Raw genomic sequence first — 18,187 nt, 5'->3', positions numbered from 1 at the left:
TCCCCGAGTCGCCCTTCGACTCCCAGATCGGGGCAGCCAAGGCGGCGACCCTCCTCGGTCGCCCTCGGTCCGAAGCCGACGACCTGCTCAAGACGAGGCGGCCCCTCCCCGCCGTCGTCCTGCTCCTCCTCGCTCTCGTCGTCGCGCCGCCGTCATCCTCGAGCCGGAAGTTCCCCGCCTCCCCGTCCCGGTCAACGTCCTGGGAGCGCCTCGCCGTCCCCGATTCGCCTCCACGCAGCCGCCGCCCACGAAGCCCGCTCTCGATTCGTTCCCCGTCACCGCGGCCCCGCTCGACGGCGCGTCCTCCTCCCCCGCGAGGTGCCCGCGGCCGCCGCCCTCCACGCCGCCGCCGCCCACGAAGCCCGCCCGTCGCCGTGCGCCGCGCACTCGTCGTTTGCGGCCGGGGTGCCCCTCCTCTCTTCAAGCCTGGTGCGGCCCTCCACGACGGCGGGCTCGTCGCGCCTCCCTTCCCCCCACTCGACGCGGGCTCGTCGCGCCTCCCTTCCCCACCTGAAGCTCGGACCCCACGCGCCTCACGGCCCGCCGCTTCCGAGACCGTGCTGCCTCCAAGCTCCTCCACCGCCCGACTTGGTGAGTAATCCAGCGCCACCAAGCTCCACCGTCCCCTCGTCGTTGGTGCTGCGGACGAGGCCCGAGCGCTTGGACGCGTCGGGCGCCCGAGGTCTTCGAACCCGGCAGGTGTCCTCGTCGGAATTGCTCCAGAGTCCAGACACGGTTCCATCACCGCCGGCTTCGAGTCCTCAATAATAACTGATTGCTAACGTCTCTTCTCATCTGGTGGTTCCAGAGACGGCGGCATGGCCATCGCGCCCGGCAACCTGCCAGAGACGGCGACGTGGCCATCGCGGACGGCAACCTCGCAGGCATCGTCCCCACCCCGCCGCTCTATTCCTCAACCGGGACGAGCCGCCAGTGATTTGGCATGGTGCGTTACTCCAGTGCTGGTTCCCTTCTGCATCAGTCAAGATTTTTCCTTTGCAGTTCCACGCAAACGCAGGGAGGTGCAACAAGGGGGGATTAGCAGCGGTAGCAAGGTCAGTTGCCGGTGGTATTCCATTTTATTCCATTGATCCTTCTTTGATGCCTGTGCATTCCTTGAATGTGATCCACCGTGACCTTAAGTCTGACAACCTGGAATTATCAGTCAATGCATGCTCCAATTTATTTCTCCTTGGATTGGATGGTGCATACTGATTTCAGGCTATGGAAAGTTGGCCTGATGTCAGGCCTAAACATGAGCAGTGACGGCTGAAGCTGACGGCAAAGGACACTCTGGACTACATGGCGCGTGATATCCTCGGCCCATGGTTCGACACTGCCTGCTGCATCATGTGCTCGTAGCTTCAGTACAATTATGGTAGGAAGTGTGAAGTCATATTCAGTGACATGGTCCTAAGTCTATTGATCATTCCTTAAATCTAAATCAATTTGGTTCTCCTTTCCTAACTACTTCTGCACCTCTCGGTGTCTTCTGGTTAGCCTATGGTCCAACTCTACCTTATTTTTCTCCTATACTGAATTGCTTCACTTAATTGTTAACTAAACTTGGAGGCATTGCAAAAAAAAAAGCTTGATTTAGATAGTCCGATTGTTGATTTTATTACAGATTATATTTATAATTGTGGAACTGCTCACTTTGTGCTAATAAGATGCTGCTAATGCATGTTTACCATATATGTATGGAGGATATATGATTGATTATATCATGATTGCAGGCAACACTTTTGATCCCTTAACTGGAATTCTTCAATGCAGGAGTACATCTACTGTTATTTTTTTATTGTACTATATAAGAGAGTTTAATGACTTTGTCTCGTTTTTTTCTCTTTCAGAATATTTGTTGAGTTATGGACATTTTTGGTATAGTAAAATCATATTTTGGAGTGGTGGAGGATGAAGAAAAAATTGCTTTGCCTTTTATCTGGTATGAGCCATTTCATTTTCTTGATTTTATTGTCATGTGTGAACATTGTAGTATCTTGAAGAATGAGTGTCATTGTGCTGTAGATGTTGCAGAACAATGTGCCTGCAGCAGCACCGCATAGCCTTAGTGCTGCATCAGTTCTTGGCTATGCTTGCTTGGTTGTTGATGTGGAGTAATTAATTTAGCTCTAAATATCTGAAATAGAAGAGATTTATTAAGGGAGAAACACGAGAAAGAGACTCTAGATGCATTGTTATGGAGTGGTTAATTTTATTGCAGAACCTGAAGAAATTTTATAATTCATCATTCTGTCACAAATGCTTTGGTGAGATACCATACTATGATCAAGTAAGAAATGAAAGTAATTACCATAGTACTATCTCAGCTATGATATGATAATCTGACCCTCATGATGTGAGCAGTATATCCCCACTAGCCACATGGTGGGTAATATAACATTGTCGAATGCTTGGAACACTGAGTAGAATTAACACTATAGCTCTCTTCAGTTCTGTTACAACTGTACCTACTAGATATGGCTCTGATCGATGATGTTGTGAGGCAATGAACCTGCATATTTCATTCTGGAACTTTCTCAGCCGGCTAGATAGCGAGTGGCTTTGGTCTGAGGGTATATTATTGTTATGTCTGAGGGTAATTCGATGTTGTGTTAACTCATATTGTAGAGCCTGTAGGTTCCAGTTTCCACTTTTCTGCCATTTTGCTGCAGGGAGGCCGGAACGATGGTCTGCCTGCAATTGCAATTTCATTGAATTGGTGAGCATGCCTCAAACTGGGTGAGGCTAAGGCTTTGGGTGCAATGGGCTGCTGGGTATAATTAAGGAGCGGCTGAGCAGAGAAGATCGAGGCGTGGGAGATGACTGACTGCCAGGCTTGGCAAATCTATGGTCTGAGAGAACATTTCAAATATTTTCATTACAAAACAACAGCTAGTTGTGCCCCGAGAATGTATCAGAATTATTCATGTGGTCAAGATGACGAGCTTAATTAGCAGCAGCATTTAGCTAAGCAGTACTGCTGGAACTAATACTATAATTGTACCATTGGGTATAGCCGTGGAAAAATCTGGGGCTAGGCATCCGAATTGCCCAATAGAGAATCCCTTCCGATCAGCTGAGTGATTTTGTTTTTTTAATCTGATTAAGTGTATGCATCTGTCGCTCTATGTCGTTAGAGTTACAAACATTTTATACTATGAATATTGATGCTTATATAATAAATTTATTTTACCCGTAGCACGCGCGGGTATAGAAGATGATGGCAAATTAAGTCTCTTTTGCTATGGTTCAGCGGTGAAAGTCCATTTGAAAGAGAGTTGGGTGAAGTTGTATATCATGGTGTATCGCTTAATTTATTAAAAAAATACTACCTCGATTAACTATCTTCGGGTGCTACATTCATGTCTTTTATATTATTAAAATTTATGCTTGTGGTTCTCAATTTGCTTCAAAATAATATGTATGTTGTTAGGATCCATACCATGTTATATATGTTCTGTGGATATACTAAATCTTTTTATAACCTGTAGCAACGCACGGGCATGAATTGTTTGTAGGATGCTCGCACCATGCGTCAGAACATCATCAATCTGTTGACATTGGACTTGAATTCTTATAAAAAATTACTTCCCGCGGACATAAAATATTATCTTAGCCGCATCGAAGGAAGAGTTATAAAATAGAATATAGTGTACACTTGTTTGAATATTCAGTTGGCTTTGGTGACAATGGTGAATATTTGTTGGCATATTTGTATCTTTTTATAATTGAATTTTTAGCTCAGACTATTGGTATCCAGTTGGATGTTTGATTTGCATCATGATTTGTTCTTGTATACTCTTTTTCCGCATTAAGAAAATCGACTCTTGTAGCAACGCATGGGCATTCAACTAGTGTAAGTTAAATTTCTTTCTACTGGTATAATTGTATATATTACTGTAAAGATGATAATTTGATGAGTGTCATTTATAATAATGGTAAAAATGTAAAATCCCCTGTGGATTGTTCATCAGTTGACTGTTAAAAAAGACACCTGGGCTGAACGAATAAGGCCAAGGCGAGCCACCAACCAGATAATCCATGGCGCTCTCGAGCGCGGAGGAGAGGAAGACGGTGGCGGAGATCGTTGCCGCGCTGGATCTGCAGTGCCACCCCGACGGAGGCTTCTACCTGGAGACCTTTCGCGACCCCTCCATCGTTCTCCCCACCTCCGAGCTCCCGCCCCGCTGTAAGCTTCACGCGTTCCCCTGCTTTATTATTGCCTTGTTGCTCTCGTGTTTCCTTTGTTTAGATCTGCTTCTCGCGGCGGATATAGAGATACTAGAGAACGGTAGAAGCCCCTACTGAAAGTGGTTCCTTGTTGCAAGTAGTTGTACATGTCCTCGGTGATGTTTCGTGAAGGCCTGAATGGGTGTCAGAAGTTCAGAGTTAGTTTAATTTAGATTAGATCAGGAAATGGTGTAAAAGGTGTGGAGTAACAGGTAAATTCATGATTGCTGCTGAAACAGGTAAATTTTGATCAGGAAATTTAGTATAATGTTTTTTTTTGAAGGGGAAAACAGTAGGGGAAAACCCCTACTGTGGTATAAATATATATATTAAAAAAGGAAAGAATACAAGTTAGGGTTAGAAACTGTACAAACCGAGAGAAAGAGGGAGGGGATTGAAAGAAAAAAGGAAGGAAACTAAATTGAATCTAGCCACGCTAGCACTACAGAACGCTCTGATTCTTTACACCTAAGCAACTGCCATTTAATGGTATCGATGAAGCAAGTCTTCCAAGCTTGAAAACTAGGAATTTTGTTTCTAAAGATGTAACCATTTCTTTGCTTCCATATTTCCCAGGCTGCAATAGAGAAAACCTCCATGAAGAAAGGTTGCCCAAAATCCTGTTGTGCTTTGATCATGGTTTGGAAGAAGTCTAGAGTGTGGTCCCAGCCAATATGCAGAAAGTCCCAGCAAAGTTCACTGAAAGGGCATTGGAAAACGAGGTGATAAGTTGTTTCTTCTGGTGCCGGATGACACATCACACAGTTTGCCTCCTCATTCTCATCAATGAAGTGCTTTCTCTTTAGAAGGTTTCTAGAATTAATTCTGTCTCGGAGAAGTAGCCAGATGAAAACTTTTATTTTTTTACTGAGTTTTGTCCTCCAGATCCACCTGAAAGGATCAGGTGGTGTGATTGATGTGAAAGCTTTCTTGTATAATTTTTTGTGAAGAGTAGATCGCATTGCCCCAGCTGTAGGTCCAGACATCATTACCTTGTAAATTTTGCATCTGACTATGAATGTAATCATTGAAACTGTGAAATTCTTCCATTGCCACTTGAGATAGAGGGAGCTGGAAGTTTGCTTGAATGTCCTGGTTATTCAGATAAGTGGCTAGAGTGATATTGGTGTTAGTAGCATAAGTGAATAAATGGGGGAATTTAGACTGAAGCATTTGCCCATTCCAGATATCCTGCCAGAGCAGGAAAGTACTCCCATTTCCAGTCCAAGGAGCTGCAATCCCTCTGAAATGATCAATCGATTCCATAACATCCTTCCACCAAAAAGACCCTTTCAATCTGGTTGCATGTGGCACTGCACCATTACCATAGTAAGCTGTCCAAACAAGCTGAACCCAAGGGACTTCCATTTTATTCTAAAATTTATGCAGATGTTTGATGAGCAAAGCTTGGTTTTGGATTCTTAGGTTTTTGACCCCTAGCCCTCCATTTTTCTTGGGAGTAGTTACTTTAGACCAAGCAATTAGGGGTTTACCAGAACCGTCATTCTTTCTCCACAGGCAATCTTTTCTTGCTCTGTCAATGGCTTTGATGACTGTAGCAGGAAGCTTTAAAGTGCACATAGCATAGGTCGGCATTGCCGTTAGAACTGCATCAACTAAGGTTAGCTTGCCAGCGGTAGACAGCCAATAGGAGGTCGCAGACAGTCTTCTTTCCACTTTGGAAATCAGTGGTGCATAATCCTCAACCTTCGGTTTTGTTGTGCCCATCGGTAGGCCAAGGTAGGTGAAAGGCATAGATCCTAGTTGACATCCAAATACCGCAGCCAATTGCTCAGCCTTTTCTTGGTGAATATTTATGGGGATGAGGCAAGATTTGCTGTGATTTACCTTGAGGCCTGTTGACTCCGAGAAAGAATGCAAGATTCCTTTTAGACAAAAAAGCTCTTGCTGAGAGGCTTTCATGATCAAGATGGTGTCATCTGCGTACTGAACAACTGGGAAGTCATGTGCAGAAGTAGGATGAAGGGGGTTTGACAGGAGCCCCATAGTTGCTGCCCTATTGACTATAAATTGGAGAAGCTCTGCTGCAAGAACAAACAGAAGGGGGGATAGGGGGTCACCTTGTCTGACCCCTCTTTTGCAGTGAAAAGTTTTCCCTGGCGTTCCATTTAAAAGAATCGAGGAGGATCCTGATCTCAAGACAGTCTGCACCCATCCAATCCATTTTTCTGGAAAACCAAGACTATTAAGCATGGCAGTGATTGTCTGATGCTCAATCTTATCAAATGCCTTCTCAAAGTCTAGCTTTAGGATCACAATTTCCTTTTTGGACTTGTGACATTGTGCAAGATACTCATAGGCCCAAGCTAAACAATCTTGGATTGTTCGGTTTCTTATAAAACCATATTGGTTTTGGTGAACCATCTTTAGAAGAAAAGGTTGTAGCCGGTTTGCCAAAAGCTTAGTCAAGATTTTGAGAACTATGTTTAGAAGAGAGATTGGCATGTAGTCATTGACCCTGGAAGGATTGTTGATCTTTGGTACCAAGGTGATATAAGAATTGTTGATGGGCTGTAAGTCCACTATGCCATTGTAGAAATCAAAACAAAGCTTATAGATATCCTCCTTTACAATATGCCAGCATTTTTTGAGGAAAAAACCATTGAAACCATCTGGTCCTGGAGCTCTGTCTGCAGGTATGGACTTAACAATATCGTCAATCTCTTCTTTAGTGAAAGGCTCCATCAGGGAATCCAGATTCTGAAAACCAGTGATGAGAGCGCTCAGATCAAATAACAATTCTGGGTTATCACTTTGTCCCATTCTTTCCTTGAAGGCTTCCCATAACAAGGCTGCTTTTTCATTATGCCCAACCACTAAATTACCACTAGGGAGTTGTAGACTTGAAATTGTGTTAATTCTATACCGTTCAGTTGCAGCGGAGTGAAAAAAATTTAGTATTCTCATCCCCTAGAACCACCCATCTGCTCGTGTACCTTTGTTTCCAATAAGTATTCTTGTACCTTATCAGCCTAGAGACATGATTTTTCAAGATATTTCTGAAATTGGCCTCATGTAAGTAGAGCCTTCTATTTTCTTCAAGCTTATCCAGTACTTCTAAAACCCTGTTGCAGTTCTGAATTTTGATTTTGAAATTAGACAGCCCTTTACTCCATCTTTTCAAAGCTCTCCTCAGATTCTTGAATTTAGCAGCCACCATAGTTGCACTAGAAGAGGATCTGACTTCAACATTCCAGGCCCCTTGAACCACATCAAAGAAACCAGGATGCTCCACCCAGAAATTTTCAAATCTGAAAATCTTTGCTTTCGGTATTGAAGTGCCAATTTGAACCATGCATGGGACGTGATCTGAAGTATGGTGAGCTAAAGGCAACATCAAGGTGTTTGGGAAGGCCATTGTCCAGTTTAGAGAGGTGAAGCACCAGTCCAGCTGCTCCAAGAGAGGATTGTCCTGCATATTACTCCAAGTATAGTTTCTTCCCTTGAGTGGGATCTCTATGATGCCAAGATTGCTAATGATGGAGTTGAAAGTATTCATATCTTGGAAATTCCCCCCCGGTCGGTTTCTGTCTTCTGGGGATCTGTAAAAATTGAAGTCTCCTACAATAATCCAGTTTTCTGAAGGGCTGATGTTTAAGTTATTTATCCAATCTATGAAGGAATCCCTGTCAGGTCCATGACTTGGGCCGTAAACTGTGGTTAGGGTCCATATGTCATTGTTGTGGTTGGAGGTGAAATGGACTGTGATACCAAACAAATTGATTTCCACAACTTGACCCGTGAAGATTGACTCATTCCAGCCCATAATAATGCCACCTGATGCCCCTCTAGAGGGGGAGTAAACGAATTTGTTGAAACGTCGGGGAGCAAATTTTTTTACAAAGAAAGGATCGAAACTTGTTCTCTTTGTTTCCTGGATGCAGTACACAACTGCCACACTTTCTTCTATTTTTTCCTTAACTGCTTTACATTTATCCTCTTCATTTATCCCTCTGATATTCCAATTGAGAATGTTCCAGGACCTATTATTATTGTTAGTCGCCATGGCCATCAACAATCTGTTTGTGACTTCATCAACAAATCTAGGGACACCTCCACAGGAGGTATGCCATATGTCTCCTTTGCCACAACTTGGATGGCCTGTGGAGGAATCATAGGGTAGGGTGCCGACAAATTTTGGAGATCAGCCAGTTCAGGAAATTTGACAGGGCCAGGGAATTCCTCCGATGAGAAGTTGTTGATATTGCTTTGATGTTGCTGAGGTGATGCTGATGGGGAGGATGGCATGACAGGTGTCTGATAATGTCGGGAACCTTGTTGGGTTGTAGAACCCGGCTTGTAACCTTGATTCAAGATCTGCAACCTGTGGCTTCTTCTAAGGTCTGTTGTGTCCATTGGAGTTCCCTCATTTACTTTTCCTTTCCCCTTGTTTTGGTGTTCTTGGTCTTTGCTGTGAACTGGGACAAGCTGAAGCAAGGCTGCAATATCTGCTGTTGTTTGCCGTTTCCTGATGACTCTGCTTCTTGCTCTCTTGTTGAGCTTCAGTTTTAAGTCCTGCTGCAGCTTGAATCTTCTCTTTTGGTAAACCTTATCTTCAGTAGCAGGAGCAGGGGTACCCATCTCCAGTAGAGAGAGAGCCTGTGGCTGCGTGGTGGACTGGTGAGTAGCAGGATGCTCAGCTTCTTTTGAGGAAGAGGGATCAGTCAGGCGAATCCTTGTTACTGCCAGCAAATATTCTTTGGGGTAGTCATATTCTACCCTTTGATAAGAAGAAGATGTAGATGCCTGGCCAGAAGACATTGGAGCTTGTAGTGACAGGCTTATGCTTTGTTGATCCGGCCCCATAAGCTGCAAATTGATTCTGACTGGATTGAAAGGCAGGTTGTTCCACCATGCTTGATCCTTATTTGCTGGGAGAGCTGTGTTCATGAGGTCCTTCAACTTCTGAGTTACAAAAGAAGGGATCCATTGCGGAAATTCCTGGGGCTGAGCTTCATCTATCAGCATCAAATCATGTTTCTGAAGCACCACTTGCTGCGCCGATGTGCCACCCCGAATGAAAAGGGCAACAGACTGGTTACATGGTGAGATCGATACTTCTCTTTCTTGCTCATCAATTTGGTTGATGGTCACCGGGTCATCTTGCTGTGGGAGATGATGCATATTCTGCTCCACTAGGTTGGCCATTATATTCTGCTCCACAAGGTTGGCCATCTTATCTCCCTCTGGGTCGTGCTGTGGAGCAGGGAAGTTGGTCATCAGAGTTGCTTTTGAGTGGGGTGGAGTGTCCTGAGTAGCGGTGTTGGGCGGAGCTGGAGGAGGAGACGAAGAGTTTGGGGGCGGGTAAAGGCTTGTCGACGCTCTCCGGATTGAAATGAGGCTTCTGCTCGCGTGTTAACTCCAGCTCTCGATTCTCACGTGAGGGGTGTACTGCACTGTTTAGCTGCATTTAGTATAATGTTAGAAGCTGGGCAGCTATTGTTGCGCTTAGGGTCTTAGGGACTCAGGTTCTCCCAAGTGATTGGGCAGTGCAAACTGTTGCTATTAGCTTCGAGATGGTTCCTTTTTTTTCTTTTGAGAAACGGAGAGGGAAAATATGGTTCCTGACATTTTGTTTTGCCTGGAAGAACTCTTAATCCTAACTGGCTAACTTCCAAAATTCAGCCATGGCCTCTTGTTACAGTACTCATGCAAGAGGTGTGTGGATATTCATGACTTAGCTGTTCTTCTGAACAAGAAGATATCCTGAATATGTATCAATGCGCTCTTAGCTTATCTGCTTATGGGATATTTACGACTTAGCTGTTCTTCTGAACAAGAAGATATCCTGAATATGTATCAATGCGCACTTAGCTTATCTGCTTATGGGATCTGATATTTCTGCAGTGTTTCCCAAATATCAAAAGGTTAATACACTTATGGTTAGCTTGGATACTTTGCAGTGTTTTTCCAAATTCATGAATTTTGTGTTTCATTTGTTCTAGATAAGGTGGACCGAGCTGTGAGCAGCGCCATCTATTTCCTACTGCCTGCTGGGGAGATTGCTCGGTTGCACCGCATCCCTTGTGCTGAAACCTGGCACTACTACCCAGGAGAACCTCTCACGGTCTGCAAACTTACCTGAAAAATGACATGTTTGATTCTCTGAGAACACTGCTCAGATCATCTATTCATCCAGGTATTTGAGGTGCATGATGATGGACAAATCAAGATAACAGTGGTTGGTCCTTATCTACGACAAGGCCAGAGACCACAGTACACGGTTCCTCCAAATGTATGGTTCGGGGCCTTCCTGACCTGCGACATTGAGTCATTTACTGAAGATGGAAGTGTCTTTGTCAAGGCTCCTGGAAGAGACCCTGCGGTGCATTATTCCTTTGCTGGCGTAACCTGCGCTCCAGCGTTCCAGTTTGAGGACAATGAACTGGCTACACGTGAGGACATGAAAGCTTTGGCTCCAAAGGCTGAATCTTTCATCAATTACCTTGTACCATCTTAAACTGCCTTGTCAGTGTAAGTGGCTTGTTCTTAATGAGGAACTTTTCATGTACCAACTTGTCCTAGTAGCTTCTGAAATTCACTGTATGATATCAAAACGACTTATGGCTCAGCGGAATCAGTTCCGTATGAATTATGGAAGTTGATGTTGCTGCTATGCTCGCACTAGCGCTGAAGATTGAATGTTCCCGCATGGTTGGCCATGTCGGGAAGATTTCATTCGCTGAGAATCTGGATGAAATTAACACCATGTTTAACCAGCTAACTCATTACTTTTGGCAGGTTGTTCCAACTTCCAACTTCACATATTCACTGCAGCTCTATTCATTGTGGTGCTGCAACTGTATTTCGTTCCAATGAAAAAAATTAAGCGTTGTCCGGTTTCATCGTCAACGTGAATACGTGATCAATGACTATACAGCATGAAGCCCCACCAGCCGAAACAAAACTCCAAAGGAGCCACTTCCGTTCCGTCTCCTCCGAATGCCACCAAAATTTGAGCGTTCAGTGGCGAGAGCACGAGCCACCACCAGAATCGAAGCTCCAAAGGCCAGGGCAAGGACGGTCTTCGTTCTCCTCCGAGTCGTCTGGTGGTGCCGCCGTCGACGAGGTCGATCGGCAGGTGCGTATGGCTTCCCGTCACGGTTGGAGAGCAGAGCGGCGGCGGGTTGCATTGGCCACAGCTCGCAAGCCCCGATCGAGCAATGGCTGCTCCGCAAAAGCCACTGTGCATCGCAGGTAGCTTGACAGCTCCAGTCTGCAGGGCTGCTGCTCGAGGCGCTCTCGTGCCCGGCTGCCGATCCAGTGAGACTAGAGATGCAAGTGGATACTGTTAACAAAAATCGCGCCAAAACACTCGAATACGTTAGAACGCGCAGGAGATCGTTAAAACGATCTAAACCAGCGATGCTTTGGCGGACCGGTCTAACCGGTTCCGTAGACCGGTCTGACTGGTGTGGAGCAGAGAACCGCGAAGACCTAGAAATGTGAGCTCGGGAGGGACCCCGTCAGAGCTTGCGCGGTTAGGGTTGGTCTGAGGTCGGCAGGCCACTCAGAACGTCTTCAAATGTCGTCGAAACGAAAGAAGAAAGCAATCTAGAGTTAGAAAAGACTAGGGTTTGAGAGATAAAATATAATGCGATATTTTGATTGATTCGATTGTGAATACCTCAATCGGCCTTAGTCTTTATATTTATAGGCCGGGGAAGTCGTACTCATCTCCAAGTCGGTTTATACAAGAATTTCCAAAATAAAACGAAGCCTACTCGGATTACAACTGGACAGACCGGTCGGCTTCTGAACTGCCAGAATTGGCTGTCAACATATGCCCCCCTGCTTTTTGGTGAGTTTCACAAGCCAAAAAGCAAGAACTATCCTGATGTACATGTTTTACACAGAGCATACAAGTCTAAAAAATAAAACTAAGGGCGATATCCAATACCGGCCATCTTCGTCCTCATGCACTTTGCCATACGCTAGGACAAAACTTCTTCAAATACCTCACATTGATAGCCCTTGGTAGACGCTCACCTTGCACCGTCTCCACCATATACGAATTACCGGAGATAACTTTGATAATCTTGTATGGACCCTCCCAACTTGACGACCATTTGCCAAACTTGTTGCTTTTCATCCCAAGATGCAAAATTATCTTCCAAACCAGATCCCCAACCTGAAAAGATTTAAATTTTAACTTTTTGTTGTAAGCTCTAGCCACTCGAAGCTTGTCTTTCTCAATCTCCTCATCAATATTATCCATCATCAAATCATGGTAATCAACAGCGGAGAGGTCATTTTGCTTTGCCAATCTATATGCGTCCAGATTTACCTCAACGGGTAAAACGGCCTCTTGACCATACACAAGCTCAAAATGAGTAACCTTATTAGTACTATGTCTAGATATACGATGAGCCCACAATACTTCGGATAACACTTCATGCCACCTCTTAGGATTTTTTTCTATTTTCTTCTTGACAAGTTTGATCAAAATCTTATTACTAGACTCGGCCTGCCCATTGGCCTGAGCATAGTATGGAGATGAATTGAACAACTTAATCTTATAAGATTCGGCAAAGTCACGCACCTCTTTTGATATAAATAAAGAACATTGATCCGTTGTCAAAGTTTGTGGAATGCCGAATCTATGAATAATATGCTCAGTAATAAACTCAATTACCTCCTTATGTGCCATATTGTTCAAAGAAACCGCTTCGGTCCATTTAGTGAAATAATCCGTAGCAACCAACACAAAGCGATGCCCCTTTAAAGATGGAGGATTAATTTGTCCTATGAAATCCAACCCCCAACCTCGGAACGGCCATGGTTTAATAATAGGATGCATTAACGCAGCAGGCACCAATTGCAAATCACCAAACCGCTGATATTCTTCACACCCTTTATAATATTTGAAACAATCGGATAGCATGGTGGGCCAATAGAAACCGGCACTTCTAAGTAACCACTTCATTTTGGGAGCCGATTGATGAGTACCACAAATACCTTCATGAACCTCACCCATAGCAATCCGAGCATGATCCGAATCTAAACACTTGAGAAATAAATCTTCGGCAGTTCGACGATAAAGCTCATCGTCAATTAAAACATATTTAAAAGCCAAACGCCGAATATTTCTCTCCGCTCCACGACCAGGATCTCTCAAATATGATATAAGAGGGACCCTCCAATCCTGAGCTTCGACCGAGACAATTGAATTGCCTTTCTTGGCCGAATCAGAACCAACAGCTGCATTACCGGTCAGACCAGTCTCTGGACCGGTCAGACCGGTCTGGGCGGTCAGACCAGTCTCGCTGACCGGTCAGATCGGTGCATCCAGAACTAGACACTCGGCTTTCGTTTACATCGACTTGCGAATATTGAAATATTTTTTCGTAACATTATAGCCAGATGCTTGCTGAGTCAGAGTATTTGCCTTTCCATTCTCTTCCCTCGGAATATGTTTGATAATAAATTCATCGAAAGAAGAAATAATATCGAGGCATTTACCAAGATATGCATTTAGAGAACCATTATAGCACCGGCATACCTTAGATACTTGCTGCACCACCAGAAGAGAATCTCCAAAGGCTTCAACATGCTTCACGCCCATGGATTGTAAGAATTCCAAGCCAAATAGAGGAGCCTCATATTCAACTTGGTTATTTGTGCACTCTTCTTCCAATCGGTTTGAAAATTCAAAAACAGCACCATTCGGAGAAATAAGAACAACACCAATCCCTTGACCATCATCACAAACCGATCCATCAAAGTGCAACTTCCATGGTGTGCAAGTAATATAGCCGACTTCTAGATCATGCTTGTCATTAATCCGATGCTCAATAATAAAATCTGCTACAATTTGGCATCTCATAGATTTTAAAGGTTCACAAGCCAAATCTTATTCAACTAAAGCATAAGCTCACTTGCCGATTCTACCACTCAAAATCGGTTTTTGTAACATATATTTGATTACATCGGTTTGACATACTACTATGCAAGTACTAGATAGTAGATAATATCTTAATTTGGTACAAGCATAATAAAGAGACAAACACAACTTCTCAATAAATATATACCTCGTCTCCGCATCAATATGTCGTCGGCTTAAATATGTAATGATATACTCCTTCCCTTCGGTTTCTTGAGTCAAAACAGCCCCAATAACCTTGTCTTTAGCAGCCACATAAAGTCTGAAAGGTACTCCTCTCCTATGTGCTTTGAGTACGGGTGGCGAAGACAAATAAATCCTGATCTTCTCAAACGCTTCTTGTTGTTTTGTCCCCCAAGTAAATTCGGTTTCATCTTTTAACCGAAGAATAGGAGTAAAAGCATCGATCTTCCCGGACAAGTTAGATATAAACCTTCTTAAGAAATTTACCTTGCCCAAGAACTTCTGTAAATCCTTCTTGCATGTAGGGGCTTCAACCTTCCTCATGGCTTCAATTCTTTTAGGATCAAACCTCTATTCCCTTCTCATGAATAATGAAGACAAGAAACTTTCCAGCCGATACACCAAAAGCATATTTGAGTGGATTCATCTTCAAACCATACCGGCGCATCCTCTCAAGAGTAAGTCTCAAATCGGCTAAATGATGATCCAAACCGGCCGATTTAATGACAATATCATCAATGTACACCTCCAAGATGACACCAAGCAAATCATAGAAGATTAAATTCATAGCTTTTTGATAAGTAGCACCCATATTTTTCAAACCAAAAGTCATAACAACCCACTCAAACAAGCCGACAAATCCTGGACATCTAAAGACCGTTTTAGATATATCTTCTTCGGCCATGAATATTTGATTGTAACCGGCGTTACCATCAAGAAAACTAATGACACGATGTCCGGAAGCCTCATTGATCAACATATCGGCTATAGGCATAGGATATTTATCTTTGGGAGTAGCTTTATTAAGATTTCTAAAATCAATGCACACTCTAATTTTTCCCGAATCCTTTTTCTCAACAGGCACAATATTAGAGATCCAATCAGCACAACGACAAGACCGAATAAATCCAGCATCAAGTAAAAGATTAATTTCAGTTTTAATTCGGTCATAAATAATGGGATTGAAACGCCTAACCGGTTGTTTATAAGGTCTAAAACCGGCTTTAATCGGTAAACGATGCTCAACAAGATCACTGTAGCAGAACCGACTAAATTAAACTGGCTTAAGTGCGCTAACTATCATCTTAATGGTTAATCAAGTTACTGTGCACTTAAAATGGTGTAATCTGGACGTCTGTCGGTTTAAGGATCGAAAAACACTGGAAGTCTCGCACGAAGACGAGCACAGATGATTACAAGCAGACAAAAGTTCTCAAGGTTAATTTACAAAGCGGAGTTTTACAAACAAGTTTACGTAAAATATCAGAGTTCAAAATGCAGCGGAAACTAAATAGAAGTTGAGTTTAGAAAAACAACGATTACTACGATGACGTGAGGACGTCACATCGAGCCCACCGATGTGAATCCTGGTTAGCTCCAGCCAGCAGCAGTTACCTGAAAACAGGGTGACAACAAACCCTGAGTATACTAATACTCAGCAAGGCTTACCCGACTATGGGTATACTTAGCCCACTATCTAGACATGCAAAACTTTTTGGCTCTGGAGTTTGTTTTGCTGAAAGGCTACTACTAATGAATCCTTACTTTCAATATTTTAGCTCAATTTAATTGACCGCTATAACTTAGGTTTGCCTAGTACTCTAGAGCATACATGGTTGATCACATTAATCTTTAGAAACATACAACTCCATTTTTCCATTCCAGTCTCATTCCACTTCTTTACTACGATGCGACGAAGTGACCAAGGTTCTCTTAACCGAGAGAGATGGCGAATCGATCCGATTTAACCTTGCAAAGTGGACCTAACACACACGTCACATATAGGCCCCGTCAGACCCTACGTGGCAACCCTTCACATATGCACACCGAATAGGCGAACTGCCCTGCGACCCGGGACTGCTAGCCCCACCGATACCAACGAAGGGTCAGCCATGAGTTTGTATACTAGCTCCACTGGTGAAGACAGTATCAAGTCCGCCTACCGGTGCACATATGGTACTGAGCTTACCGGTTTCGACTACCTCCTACTCCCGGCATGCGGTTAGTACTGTTCAAACTCGGTCAGCACAGGCAACAATGGTACGGTCCTTAATCGACACAGACGGAGGCTTACTTTTCATCCATTCCATATCCATAACCAATTCATCTCCGCCCGGTCTCCAATTTTCCTTTCTTTTCTCAAAGATTCCTTCTTCAGCAACTTTTCCATAAGTAACAAGACCTAAATCTCGCGAGTGACAGGAATCACTCGACTTCTACCGAATCTCTAATTAGCAAAGCATTTCTAACGGTGCCTGTATACTAGTAGAGACTCAAAGGTACTTAGGGAGAAATATGCATACTAGGGTTTCATTCAACTCCTAAACTTAATGCACAATACTTAAATAATAACCTTGAATACTTGAAAATAAAGGTTATGCTCCGGGGCTTGCTTGGGATTAACACTGGATTAGTTAGTGTTGGTTAGATGATATTCGCTTGGGGACATTTTCCTTTGGGTAAAGCACATCGGGTCCATCCATCCATCTTATGGGTGCGTCCACCGTTACACCACCTTCTGGCTCGGCTGCTGCTTCGGCTTGCGGTTCCCCTGCTTGCGGCTCCGAGATCGTATCAGCAACCAACTCGTAGACGGCTTCGCTCGCAGTGTCTACACGTATGAAGGATGCCATGCTAGAGTCAGAACCACAGCAATGCATGGATGCTCATGATGCGATGCATTTCAATACAAAGCAATTGAGAGAAACGACAGAGCTGACATGCATCAACTGAGTAACCACCACAAAGAAAATAACAACTAACGATTTGAGTACTTAGGTGCAGTTCCAAAGTTCAACTCGTTTTAGCCTGAAGTGTTTCCTTCAAAACAACAACTACTAAACTTGCTTAGGGTAGCATGGATTAAAACAGGGGTTTGTTTTGTTGAGGTTACACAAGCATGAAAGTAATTAACTAACAACAAGGAAAAAGGATAAAATTGAAGCTAGGAACTAATTAAAGATCAAAACTTAACATGCCACAAAGATCTATTAGCACAACTTTGATATCATGAAAAACTGCTGATAAAGAGTGCATAAATAAATTACCAACAATTGTTGATATTGAAAAGTATTTCTTTTAGCCCTAGAAAGGAAAACAAACAACAACAGATCCACAAACATACACAAGTGCTATACACCTGAAAATATTCCAGTGGACTACACACACAAAGAGTAATTTACTAGATAAATTTCATAATTTTTAGAGTAGCGAAACAACCGGTACAAAATAAACTAGCTCAAGCACAAATCAAAATATTAACAGGGGTAACGGTGACATAAATCATGCTTGAGTATTTTTCATTTGAAGATCTCGATTTTAGAAACCTAACAAAATTTAGTTTGCATTTTTAGGATTTTTCCTTGATTTATTATGCAATTACAAAGTTTTAGTCGAAATAAAATAAAAGGAAACTAAATCTACCCTAACCTCCCCCTTCTCCCTGACCGTGGGTCCCACCCGGCAGTGGAACAGAGAGGGGAAAGGGGAAGCTCCCCTGCTCTGCCCGCGTGCCCGGCCGCTCACACCGGCGGCTCGCCTGCGCGGCTGCGCGCGCGCGGCTGTTGGCCGGCCGGCTAGAGGGGTAGCGCGAGCGGTTCGCCGCAGGGACTAGCGCACCCGCGGCCGCGCATGGGTGCGTGTGGGGCAGGGCGGCGGCGCGCATCGACGGCGGCGTTCCGGCCGTGGCGGGGCAAGGCGGCCGCGGGAGGGAGCGGCACTGCGTCCAGCGCAGCTGGGCGGGGCCAGGGCGCGCGGCAGCGCTGCGGGGGCCCGCTCAGAGGCGTCCCGCGGCGTGCGCGCGGCGACAGCGGGCAGGCACGGCGGCGTGGCGGCTCACCGGCGGCGGCGGTGGCGGATTCCGGCGGG

At 44.3% G+C, this 18,187-nt stretch overlaps 2 protein-coding genes across 8 annotated transcripts; one reads left to right on the top strand and one right to left on the bottom strand.

Moving 5' to 3' along the window:
• The first annotated feature begins 937 nt into the window (after positions 1–937).
• On the top strand, positions 938–10,870 carry LOC120702914. Of its 7 annotated transcripts, XM_039986898.1 has the most exons (6): positions 1,024–1,055; positions 1,222–1,328; positions 1,854–1,945; positions 3,978–4,192; positions 10,200–10,321; positions 10,394–10,870. In XM_039986898.1, the coding sequence occupies exons 4-6, from the start codon at positions 4,045–4,047 to the stop codon at positions 10,712–10,714; spliced, it is 591 nt and encodes a 196-aa protein (XP_039842832.1). In that variant the 5' UTR covers positions 1,024–1,055; positions 1,222–1,328; positions 1,854–1,945; positions 3,978–4,044; the 3' UTR covers positions 10,715–10,870. The 7 variants fall into 7 exon arrangements, with proteins under 7 accessions (XP_039842831.1, XP_039842829.1, XP_039842828.1 ...); XM_039986897.1 differs by having other exon boundaries at positions 938–1,328; XM_039986895.1 differs by having other exon boundaries at positions 938–1,378.
• Positions 4,504–10,054, bottom strand: LOC120702913. Its single transcript, XM_039986890.1, has one exon. It carries the CDS (start codon positions 9,472–9,474, stop codon positions 8,266–8,268), a length of 1,209 nt encoding a protein of 402 aa, XP_039842824.1. The 5' UTR covers positions 9,475–10,054; the 3' UTR covers positions 4,504–8,265.
• Positions 10,871–18,187: the final 7,317 nt, after the last annotated feature.

Source organism: Panicum virgatum, chromosome 4K, assembly GCF_016808335.1.
Source record: "Panicum virgatum strain AP13 chromosome 4K, P.virgatum_v5, whole genome shotgun sequence".
NCBI classification, from domain to species: Eukaryota; Viridiplantae; Streptophyta; class Magnoliopsida; order Poales; family Poaceae; genus Panicum; species Panicum virgatum.
Note: the sequence above shows the minus strand (reverse complement) of the source record. Positions and strands in the feature narration are given on the sequence as shown.